At 40.3% G+C, this 13,028-nt stretch overlaps 1 protein-coding gene across 1 annotated transcript in view; it reads right to left on the reverse strand.

Annotated features, from left to right (window-relative positions):
* The window catches only part of tmtc2b (transmembrane O-mannosyltransferase targeting cadherins 2b), a 90,571-nt gene that overhangs the window by 44,515 nt on the left and 33,028 nt on the right, over positions 1–13,028 (reverse strand). The window contains exon 2 of the mRNA XM_061772889.1: positions 3,431–4,007. Within this exon, the coding sequence (XP_061628873.1) occupies positions 3,431–4,007 (577 nt within the window). The remainder of the gene's footprint in view (positions 1–3,430; positions 4,008–13,028) is intronic.

A 13,028-nucleotide genomic window follows, 5' to 3' on the forward strand; every position in this document is an offset into this window, starting at 1 on the left:
AGGAAATACAGGAAAATAAAATCAACTTAAATAATGATTCAATTTAAATATATTGCACATAAGTTTAATAAAAACAGTACCTAAATAAATGTTTTAAAACATATATTTCTAAAGAATTTAATATAAATGCACTACTTAACAAATGGATTGTATTGACTATATATATATATTATATATATATATATATATAGTCAATACAGTCCATTATTTTATTTTTTTTCTTTAAAAAAAAAAAAACCTGCAACACTACGTACAATTTGAACATTTATTTCTGTTATTCTTTCATGTACCACTAGAGGGAGCCCACATACCACTTATTGGACTCGTACCACACTTGAGAATCACTGAATTAGCAGTTGATTGTGACTCTAATGAGGATAAGCGGGACAGAAGATAAATTAATGAATGATTTTAAATATTATTTGTAAGCAGATTTGTATAGGTTGCAGAAAATACTAAAGAATACTTGTTTTTTCCAACGTAGATATATATTTTTTTCTTCCAACAATTGTCTTAACTCTTAAAAAAGGACTGCAGTCAAAAACTCAAGCTTAAGGCCCAATTAACCTTTTCACATTGAATATAAGATAAAATTAAGGATGTCCCGATCACATTTATTTTGCACCAGCATCCAAGTCTAATAGATGGACAGATTCGATGTACAGTAGCTCCTCTTTTCTTTTGTCAAATCAACTCATTCTGTAACGGTAGGTAACGTGTGGTCTCTTTTTGCAGTACAGCCGGTATTAAAAAGTTCCAGTTTGAATAAAATAAGCATTTTTGTGGACTCCTAGCACTTATGTGGATGTGATTTTCTCACAAATGTAAACCCAGCTGAAGTTGATGCAGAGATACTAACATGCTAGCTTGGCTAGCCAGCCGGCTGTTTGAGTGATGGGAGAATCTCGTGCTGAATGTTCTAGATGTCTGTTTCCACATCAATGTCGTATTGAGCAGATTAATGCTGCCCAGAGGAGTTGTGCTAGAGTAGAGATCTGCTCGGATGCACGTAGCCCTGAGCTGACGTCATGTTGTTGTTCTTCAGTCTATAGACTTGTTCAGACCGAATCTACAGCACCACTGTTGGTAGCAGCTAGTGCACTGCATTTTGCCGAAATTCCTTCGAGCTGTGATTAATTTATCAATTGGCCACAAGTGTCAGTTTCTCCAAGAGAGGTTGTTTTTTCCTTGCATTCGCCCGATGCTTGCTCAGTGATGAGCATGGTTCTACTGTAGACCTAGGTGCTCCATATGAAAAGTATCTTGACAACAGCTGTTGGGAATTGTTACTACATAAAACAATAATTACTAATCTCGGCGCCTTTGTCTGGTGTGATCTAGAAAATATTTGCTGTACGTGACAATTGCTTCCAATAAAACAGGGAGGGAGACGAGAGTGTCGGGTGTTCACAACCCTATTCCAGCTTTTAGCAATTCTCTTTCACACAGGTCCCCTGTCGGGGGAAAAAAATACTTGCAGTGTGAAAGGTGCTATCGAATGATGCTCCTCAACTATTTACATTACAGAAGCTACAAGGGCCAATGAAAGATTCGCAGCTAATATAAACCACTACTCCAGTTGACGGGGGAGACACAATCAGATAAGCAGATCCCTTCGACCATTCGCAAAGTTAAATGGGAAAGTACTTGAGCTTAGTGAGGAATGGTGTCCTAAAAGACGGTGCCAGCTCACTGCGGTCTGTCAGTCACGCATCCAGCCAGACGCTGCAGTCTGACTGGAGAAAGAGTTCAGTCCACTGCGGATCCAAAAAAGGGCTGTGGTGAATCTTATTGCAGGTCATAAATGTTACAATGAACTTTTCCCATTGATGCATTTGCTTGGGGAAGTTAGTGGCCTACATGCGAGCAGACAGGCAGAAAAGAAAGCCACTTTCGAGATGATGACAGCTCTCTGTTTAGACGTCTTTTTATATTATCTGTGATGTAGTGAAATAACATGTTCTCATCATGACAAATGTCAGTCCAAAGCTAAACTGTAACAAATCCTCACTCTCACAATTGATTTAGAGATCTCTCTATTACAGAATGAGGAACAGTCGTTTTTAAGTCTGACAAGCCACGCAGTTCCTTATTTGTCTCAAAGCGAAGTTACCCACTGTGAGCTGTAACCTCAGTTTTCCTCGACTATTACACACAACAATATCATTTCCGTGTCTATATGTGCCCTGCGACTGACTGGCGACCAGTTCAGGGTGGAGTCCGCCTTTCGCCCGAAGTCAGCTGGGATAGGCTCCAGCGCCCCGCGACCCTAACCAGGATAAGCGCTGTTGAAAATGGAAAAAAAATGGACGCTCCCAACTGCAGCCCAATCTTTCAGTCTAACTCCAAAGTCAATATCATTGCAGTAAGACAGCGTGGTGAAATTTAGAGGATCAATCTGTTTCTGGGAGCCTTGTCAAATGTGTGAACCACAATGGCAAACCTACAAAAAAAACAAAAAAAAAAACAACTCAAGGGCCTGATCTAGTCCAGAAATTAAACGGCATGCATCTTTTTTTTTTTTCCAAGAAAGGCTAAACAAAAGAATAATCTTTCGATGAAAATTTTTCTTTAATGCCAGACTACTCCAAAAAGCTTGTCTGGGCGCAATAAAAAGTATACCTTCCAGAAAACACACAAAGTCAGATAACGCTTCAATCATGAGATTTGAGCATGGAGCTTTGTTTCCACACAATAAAGAGCACTGAAAGAAATAATTGTTTTCCAGCTAAAACGTTTCCTCCATGGACATCTCTGCTTGGTGCAAAACATGCTGTGTTCTTTGGTTAGGCACCCCATATACGACCATTTATATTGGCTGCTCAAGAACACCTTGGCCCCATTTATGCACACGTCTCACTGCATTTTGTTACAATGCGCAGAGAAGCATGGCCGCCCTAAAGACCAGACAGACACCAGTAAATACTTCTGACAGGTGCCGCAGGGATAATGGTGGCGTGATGGTCAGGTGCTTCAAAATTGATGAAGAAATTGACAAGCCTATTACTTCTTTTTCCAATGGCCCATCATCTTAGCCAATCACCACATTTTCAAAAATACATGTTCATATGCACAGACATGCCCCAGGGATTGCACATGAATCACTACATTAGGTTTCATGCTCCCGTTAGTCATCTTAACACAATACAGTGTCACAGTCAGTGGCTAATCAGGCCACGGAAATTGTGCTCCTTAACAGACGGCAAGTTAATCTATGAGTCACGTCCCAAGAAAAACAAAAATTATAATATTAATTTTTGATGCTACTGTACTGTATTGTAAGAGAAAACAATATGATGAATCAGAATAATGATGTTTTGCCTCAAGTCTATTTCATACCTAGACAGATGTTGTTGTTTTTTTTTATCATACGTGAACATGAAAACAGACATGGTGAGTAAGCCACGTTGCAATGGAGAACATTGTTTACCTTATACAGAAGCATGGTAACCTGTCGCAGTTTGAGCCTGTGCAAAATGCAGATGTCATAGAGTGCCGATAAGGCCAGCACAGTCACTCCCAGCTCCTTCCACAGCATGCTGCATGCAGCACAGCCCAGACTGCCAAGGAACCAAGCCACAAGCCGCAGTGGTCCAGCGTTGCCGCGCAGCTTACAGTAACGCATGTAACAAAGCAGGGACAGCAAGAAGAACAAGGCAGCTCCTTCATCGGCTCGGCCCACAACACCCGCCACCGCCTCTGTGTGGATGGGGTGAGAGGCGAACAGCAGGCCGGCCAGGAGGCCCCACAAGCCTCCTCCAAGCAGCAGTTGAGCCAGCCGTGTAAAAAGGCCAGTCACCGCCCCGTGGAAGGCCACATTCACCAGGTGGTAACCCCAAGGGTCCAGCCCACCAGCACCATGATTGAGACGGAAGGAGAGGGTGCAGAGGGGGCGGTAAGACTTATGGCTGCCACTGTGTGTGAGCAAGGTGCCCCAGAAGTCATCATAGAAGATATTTGTCCAGGGTGTTTCTGAAAGCAGGTCCTGATTGGTCTTGATTGCGCGGCTGCAGAGAGACAGAGAGAAAAAAAAAACAAGGGTTAAAATCAACTTTGCGCTAAAATAAGTGATGTGGTCTACACTGTAGATGGGTAGATTACATTTACATTAAATGTAGTGCTGAACCTTGACATTTATGTCAGTTCAATTAATGTCAAACTGCTTCACTGCTATGCAACTTTCCCGCCCTGACATGTTCAATTCATGTATTCCTGAAAACTGTGATAAATGCATCTTTCTGTGGATTCTCCAAGGATGCACTGCACAATAAAGACAATCAAATGAAATTGAGCTTTTTCTAACAGCCGAGGGAGTAGGTTAGGAAGCTTTCACAAACAGAAACTCACCAAGGTTGAGCCTTAAATTCGAGACAGCTTTGCCACTGCAGCCACAGCACTTAACAGCTGCGCACTTTGGGATTTGGCAAGAGTGCCACACCCAAGACCACAAACAAATACAGGCACACAGTAGGGGAATACCACAATGGCAGGAATGAGTTTTATAGAGAAGAAGATGCGGTGATGGTCAACAGCTATTTTCCTGCCAAATGCAGAGGATTGCATGTTTAAAAGGCAGCAATGGTGGCATTACGGAATGATATACAGAGTTGAAGGCAATTCTAAACAAAAGCGTAAACCCAAACATGTACTTTTGAGCTTCTCTCAGCAGGCAAGAATGCTAAATAAGGAGCCAGTTTGACTTTTATTCTGTTAGGGACGAACCTCTGTGACCTGACTGAAACACGAGTACATCAGCCACAAGCTGTGTAAGTGTCAGTAGGCTGGAAAGGGGCGGGAGGGGAACAGGGAGGCACATTTCTCCCAGCAGGAGGGATTCCATGTTTCGTCCACCTTTCCTGACAAACAGTGCAGTGTGTGACAGTTGACCTCTGCATCACTGGGACATGGCAGCACAGATGATTTGAAGGCATCAGCATGAGCCGAACAGAGGTGTTACAATTAGGTGAGACAGATGGGACGCGGCAAGTGAGAACAAGCCAAGAGCACCTGATCAGGCTTGTAACGTGCACCAGACGCCCTCACAATTAACCAAGTCAATTCGCTCAAAGAGAGCTGGGTGCAAAAGACAACTCCTTTTGGAAAAGATACAACGAGATGCAAATTAGCCCCATTTTTGGATAGGAAATTTTGGAGACGAACAAAAGAGGGCAGTTACACGCAGTTAATGCCTTCACAATGTGCAAGAGGGAAATAAACTGCTCTATTATACGCTGACAAATTATCCCCCAAATGATGGAACGCTACAACCACAAGGTGGTGCAACAAATTTTTTTTTACATTTTCAATCATTATGTGGAGGGTTATAATAGTTTGTGGGGTCAAACTTTGATCTTAGAGTGATATTTCACATTCAAATTACTTTCATATCCACTTCATATGCATATAAAAACACACAGGAACGCACGCACGCGCACAAAACAGTGACGAACTGCTTCCTCCTCCACCCAATGGGATCTTAAACATAACGCTTTATTTTGGCAACATGCACATCTGCTGCTGAAGAAGGTTTCTGAGAAGTTTGATGTGATTCTGGAGGAATTGGAATATTATCCATCCAAGCACACGCACGCTGAAGTTAATTCAGTAGAAACAGCTACTTGACGATGGATCAAAAGGAAGTTAATACTACCATGTCTCAAGATGTTGGAAAGGGGCGTAGAATTAGTCGGTAGAGATGTAATGGAAATGCCTCGGATGTCAACACATAAGCTTGTTTACTGACAGAGGCTCAAGTCTTCCACCAGAAGACTTAAAAGCACACTACTCCACTATATGACTAATATATGCCAGTATATTTTCTCCAGCCCATTTGTCAAGAAAAGTATTCATTTCGCTACAAGACGCTCACATAAGAGGCAATACGGTTCAATTACATCTTATTGCCTTTTTAGAATGAAATTTGGTCTTTTTCCATGACGCAACGTGGAGAAACCAGTCAGTTATGTATTGCCACAAAACCTCAATGCATTTTCTGGCAACAAAGCAAAGACAAAAGCCCATGCCAGTCGGTCCAAACCCAATTGTGTTTGCATCTTTGGCTTCCTGAGTCATTATGCATGAGGCAGAACTCTTACGTTGGCTCTTTACCTACTGACACTGTATCTCACTGGCAGGCACCTGTCTAACAGAAATAGAACAGCAGAGGTTAGAATAGAACACAGTTGTAAGCTCATAACCAACACTGTAACATCTCTGATGGATGGAATAAAATTGCAACAATTTGCAATGTGACACAAATCACAAAAGTGCTGGTAGTTAGCATGAGTTGCTTGTCAGGCCATGCTCTTTTCCCCTCCAAAGCCCAGCTGGAGAGAGCGATTGAGTTTCAGCTACCGGCCAGGTTCATTTCTCAGCAGAAGCCGAGGCAGGGAGGACCTCTATGAGCACTGAAAACCTTTTTCCAGCCAGGAGCACATTCCTTGACCAGCCCATAGGAACAAGATCTCTGACAAGATGCAAAGAAACAACATATATCTTCCATCTTCATCACGCGGTCATCCAAACCTGTCACCCCCTTGTTGCGTCCAGCATTCAACCATGCCAACTCATCTAAATGTACATTTTGCGGCTCAATCTGTCAGAGACTCATACATTAACAAGTTTAAATCAAAGCATAAGACAAATGTTTACAAGCAGTAATCCATAAAGATTGATATGAGAACTTACATTTTGCTGTTATAGATATTATGGATATTATATCCAGAAGGCTTCTACCTCATTTCTGAGAATTCAAACCGAAGAAACGTTTGAATGAAACGTGAACCAAGAAAATGTCCAGTTGCCTTTGAGAGTTGGATGACTGCGAATGTACAAGTTATACTTAAGTACTGTCAGATGCAGAAGAACATATAGTATGAGCCACCTCTTTTAAGAAAACCACGCTATGAACTATTATGCTATCACATGCACCTTCTGTGGCTGAAAACATTATGCAAATGCGGTGCACAATAATTGAGATTGCTGTGGTAAACCTTAAAATGTTTCAAACATTTCCTCAGCTCATTATTTTTAGACAATGGCTACACAATGTGACCAACATTAACGCCCACAAAGGGACGCATCCAGTCTGTTGTCACGATCCTGCGGTCTGACACTCTTCTTGCGATAGCCACAAAACTACACAATTTTGCCAACATCCGAGACAACCCTTCAAGAAACCAGACTATCCCATTTTTTTCCCTCAAAACATTTGTCTTATAACTAATTTTGCATTTGCAAAAATGAGGCTGCAACCAAGCAAATTTGTATAATTGAAAAAGATTATAAAGATTTTTGAAGCATAAAACTATCGTGACAATGTCCAAACCATGATGTGTGGTTTTAATCTACTGTTCTTAATGAGGGGCATAATAACAGATTATCTACCCAATTTTCGAAATCACGTGTTCTCCATTAGGATTTTGGCCAAGGTAGACCAGCGTCCAGAGAACACCATAGACTGCTCCACCAGAGAATCGTTTGGCACACATAGACAAACAACCATTCACAGTCACGTTCACACAAATGGGCGAGTTTAAGACTTTTCAGTTAACTGAGCATGTGAGTTTTGGGGATGTGGGAAGAATATTGGAGTATCCAGGGGATAACTCTTCAAAAGCACAGGGAGAATAAATAAGCTCTACACAGGAGGGCCTGAGGTTTCGACTGTGAGACAGACGTGCTAACAACTAAGTCACCGTGCTGCCTAATAATAGATTAGTTGATTGTGTTGTATTAATGGCGAGTAAACAAGGTTAGAAATAGTTGAGACAAAACGTAGTGTACTAATTGGCTGAAACTAGGAGAGGCACTATTGATATGTTCTGAACTGAGGAGATCTTTGCACATACATAGACGTAAATACAAATTGTGAACGTGTAAAGACAGCGTATGATTGGAGTTTGGGGCAAAGCAATCGTAGGTCTGCCAACTGTGCATGTGTCATCACACAGCTTTAATATTTGAAAGAGGGCGGCGCACAGCGGTATTTTTAGATGCCCACAGTGTCAGCTCATTCATTGAGTGTTTCCGGAAAGCTCTTTTGTCTAATGTTTCTTCCCATGCGCACGCAAACAGGCCATTCGTGTTAATGGTCTCTTTCCATTTGAAAATTAAATCTTCATTTGTTAGTCTGTATTTACTTTGTGTTGTTCTCACATGTTGGAATATTTTCCCGGCGTGACAGGAACAGTGTAATTGTATATATAAAAAAAATATATATAGAACATTTATCATTGTTAATGTGGTAGGTGACAAAATAAAAGATCCTCCGCCAAAACCGAAGGAACAATCACTCCGAGACCAAATTATTTTTAAAAGGAAGGGAATTGACAGAGCCAAAACAATGGTTGCCAAACAAAATGAAATCTAATCATCAACTTTAATATTGTCAGACAAGATAAACACACAGGTTCTGTTCCAAATTAGTTTTGGTTCATGTTCAAAACAGAATTTCTGTCTTGATTAAATAGTAATTGATAACTTCAGTTTTAAAATCTCAAGAATGTTTGGAATAACAAAGTTAAAACAAGGAGGAATTAAAAAATTCGTATGGGAGAGGGCAAGTGAAGACACAGGGAGCAGTTGTGTGCTGGCTCAGTGGTGGCACCAAATAAAACCCCTATTGAGCCCACACAAAAAAGATCTAATAATCAACAGTGTACACGTGTAATAAAGAGAAAGAAAAAAAAGTACCGGTAACCACAGGGAGCACTAACAAACATGATATTTAGATTCAGTTAAAGTGTTGCAATATTTTATTTGTTCTTAGAATTTACCGAACACAAAGTCTTTGTCTCTCTGACACAGCAGGTGATTGAAATACTGCAACAACGGGACATTTTCACAGGACTACTTAAGCAGCAGGAGGAAAACATGAAAAGCTTTGTTGGAATGATCATGGACTCAACAAGAAAACAGACTGGATGCACTTTCACTGGAAATACAAGAGGTGAAATCAAGCTTACTTTCGATCTGTCTAAGAGTCACAAATCTGAAAGTCCACTTGAGAAGTTAACAATTTAGCAACAAGGACAGGAAAACATGCAAATAAGAACTTGATTTTTTTTTTTGGGTAAGTTAAACAAACACATTTTTAAAAAGGCCATACAACAGAATGGTTTTACGTTGTGATGGATCTGATCTAATCTTAAGACACATTATAATGCACTGCACTTATTGCACTTCAAATTCTGTGGACTGTTATAGAGTATGTGTATTTGATTTGTGGATGGTTGTCCTTCTGTAAGTAAATTAATACCTTTTTTTTTTTTTTTTTTTTTTTTTTTTTTTTTTTTAAATGGTATTTTTTCTTATTGTCATTAAAACTAACTTAATTTGAAAAAGAAAATTCAAAACAAAATAAATAACTCCCTATAATGGAAAATCAAAACCCCTCTAATCTACGCTGTTGGTGAGCACCATGCGCACCAATTATTTTGTCCAAAGTGGTGACCAAACTATGCCCCGCTGGCCATTTGCGGCCCGCCGTCCCCTTTTTTGTGGCCTGCATTATCTAATAAAATTAACATTTAACACAGACCGCAACCCTATTTTTCCCGGCCTTGATATTGTTTCGATATTGATATTGCCATGTATAGCATACACCCTTGTTTTCCTTGTTATTGGCACAGGCAGGGGCATGCGGAGACCTTTGGAGGGGTTCAATCCCCGGCCCCGCCTGTGTGGAGTTTGCATGTTCTCCCCGTGCCTGCGTGGGTTTTCTCCGGGCACTCCGGTTTCCTCCCACATTCCAAAAACATGCATGGTAGGTTGATTGACATCTCTAAATTGCCCGTATGTAAACTCATGAGCACAACTGTACATATATGCAGTCATTGGTACCCCTGTCATATCGGATTGAAAGTGTAGGCTACGCCTTTTTCATAATCTCTAGGTGGTGGTGGCATACAGGTATTGGAATGAAAGTGTACAGCTCTTTCATAACCTCTAGGTGTCGGTGGCATATTAGAATGAAAGTGTACATCTTTCTCATAACCTCGAGGTGGCGGTGGCATATTGGAATGAAAGTGTAAAGCTTTTTCATAACCTCTAGGTGGCGGCATACATTTATAAAAGGGGAAAGTTTTTTTTCATTATACTATTTGCTTTATTTATCACCCTTAACAGAAAACTTTGATGTAGCAGCTTTTCAAAATAACAACACAGCAATATATATTAAGACAAACTATTATTTCCTGATGGATTGTTTTCAGCATGTTTAATAAATTAAAGTTGAAGAATTTCAAAGTGGCCCTTCCATCCCTCAAGTTTTCTGTATGCAGCCCACAGAGAAAAAAGTTGGGACACCCCTGATATGGTAGATGCAAGATTTGAGTATTTTTGAAACTACACTTTGATCATCGGGTATTGTTTAACAACTCAGCCCAATTCGTCAATATACTTAAATGTGAAAATCTGAAAGAATCATCCCCTCAGGGAGGATATTTGCAATGCTCCACTGGCACAATCACACACAACATTTCATGGCACAGTAGACACAAAAGCACAAGGCTAGAGAGACACTGAGTCTGGGGCTGCTGCCTAGCAGCCCTGATCAGGCACTGGTATCATAAAGGACTGGCACGACATGAATGCTGATCATTACCCTAAAAGCTACCCAGCAAAAACCAACCAACCAGTCTGGCAGAGCAGGATTTAATCCTGGCAGCCCAACATTGCATCCCATAGTGTAGTGTTGCCTTGGACGCAAAACATGATTGATTCGCTGACGTCCAGCAGTGGGCTTAAATCCACTGCACTGTTTGAAAAAGAAATCAGAAAGTAAGAAGTGAAACAGACTTCTAATGCTCGACTACACTTTGCTTAAAAAAAATAGATAAATAAACAGTTCCTAAAATTAGGTCCAGAAAATGTGTGTTCATGAGTATACTTTTCATTTCACTTGACTTCTCACACTTTTGTTCCAATTTTTCTGTCATAAAATAAAGATTACAATTATGACTGTCCAGAGTTGAATCTTTCTAAATAAATATTTTACATTGTTTAGAAGCATCATAGCTAACATACGGTTTTAGATGTAGGACCCAATTACAGTTCAGGCTATAAAGTTGATGTACAAATAAAACCTGTCCACTGTAAATCATAGGCTATTTTTAATGGTGCAACTACTGCATGTGTGATGGCGTCATCTCTTCCAAGGTCAAACAATCCATCCATCCATACGGTTTATTTCGTTCAGTGTGGCGGGCAGAGGTGTCAAAAGTATTCACGGTCATTACTTAAATAGAAGTATAGATATCAGGGTTTAAGAAGATTTCTGTAGTAGAGTTCACATGCTCAGGCTATACGTCTGGTCTCTCTGTCATAGTGTGATGATATGTGTCGTGCAGATGCGATGGATCACGTACAAACCAGGCGTCAGAAAGGTATACTGTTGGTTTATACTTCTCATCCAACCACAATCAAAATCATTCCATTCTGGTGCGATACATTCGGATAGGTCTTTTTTTATGCGCTTTTGAACAATGACAAGCCCGAATGAACACAATTCAAAATGAAATACTTTAAGGCTTTTTTTCCCCAGTGTAAGGAGTAGAAAGTACAGATATATGAGTCAAAATGTTAGGAGTTGAAGCACAAAACAGGCTGAAAAATAAACACTCCAGTAAAGTATAGCTATCCAAAAATTTCTACTGAAGCACAGTAACGACATATTTGTACTTCGTTACTTGACACTTCTGGTTGCGGGGAGCTGGAGCCTTTGCCAGCTGACTTTGCGAGAAAGAAAAAAAAAAAAAAAAAGAAAAAAAGACAAAAAACCTACACGACAGCGCTCAATTCATACGCCGTCTTAAAGGCCAGTACCCAAAAAGCCGAAAGGCAGCCAATGACTGGCTGTCATCCGCCAAGTTGTGTGCGCGTGACTGCGTTGAGCCGAAAGAATGAAATGGCTTCAAACTGCTGACTAGCGCCTACGGACAAGTTACCACGCGTTAACCACCGGGACATTACTTCAGAGTCCGCAGCTCACGAGGCTATGTGAACAAAGTCAGTGTTATATGCAGTGGATTCTCCTGTGCTGTTAGGGAAACTGGCCGTTCCATGCACACGAATGCCAGGGTTACAAGTAGGAGATCGATAGCATGGGACAACTTAGCAGAGATGAGCGCGGCACGGAAGCCCAGCTTGGAGCGCTCCATCCCGGATACAGGCTACACTCGTTGTCAGAGACCTCTCCGGAAATCGTGGCATTTGAGAAGAATAAAAATCCACCCGAATGCCAAAGGAAAACCACTTATTATCCAAGCGGGGCAAAAAAAAGGCCAACTTTTTCAGTATTGTGGCTTTGTATGCAATGAAAAACAGCACTGCATTGAGTGGGTGCACAATGTATTGTTTATTGTTGGGAGAAATCAAATGCAGTCAAATACAAGAATACTGCACACTAAAAGCATGAATGAATAGCTTGAAAGCTTGAAATACACAGTGTTAAGTATGAGTAAAGTACATATAAATATAGAAATAGAAATCATTAATATCGTCATGAATAAAATATTAAACCCCTTGTTTCTTCATTTTCATTTTTAATACCAGTTGCAACTAAAGGTACCTTTGTTTGGACAAACATAACGGTGACAACGAAAATAGTTCATAAGAGTTGAATATAAGAGGGCGGCACAGTGGACGACTGGTTAGCATATCTGCTTCACAGTTCTGAGGGCCCAGGTTCAAAACGGGCCTCGCCAGTGTGGAGTTTGCATCTTCTCTTGATAATAACCCAAATGATATTTAATAATACAATTAAGCTTTCGTATTCTTCAGGTAAAATGCCTTTAGTGGTACCAGGTATTATAATGAACATGAAGTTGAAGAAATAAAGGTGGTAAAAAAATTTTTTTCATGACTGTATATATCATACATATACTGTATATAGATATATTTGTAATCTAATATATATATATATATATATATGATAATGCAGCAATTGACGTAATTATTTAAAAAAATAACTAATGTTAAGAATAGACAAATTTTTCAAGTTGATCGTAATGTTTTGAATTAACAAA

The sequence above is a fragment of the Phyllopteryx taeniolatus genome, chromosome 5, assembly GCF_024500385.1.
Source record: "Phyllopteryx taeniolatus isolate TA_2022b chromosome 5, UOR_Ptae_1.2, whole genome shotgun sequence".
NCBI classification, from domain to species: Eukaryota; Metazoa; Chordata; class Actinopteri; order Syngnathiformes; family Syngnathidae; genus Phyllopteryx; species Phyllopteryx taeniolatus.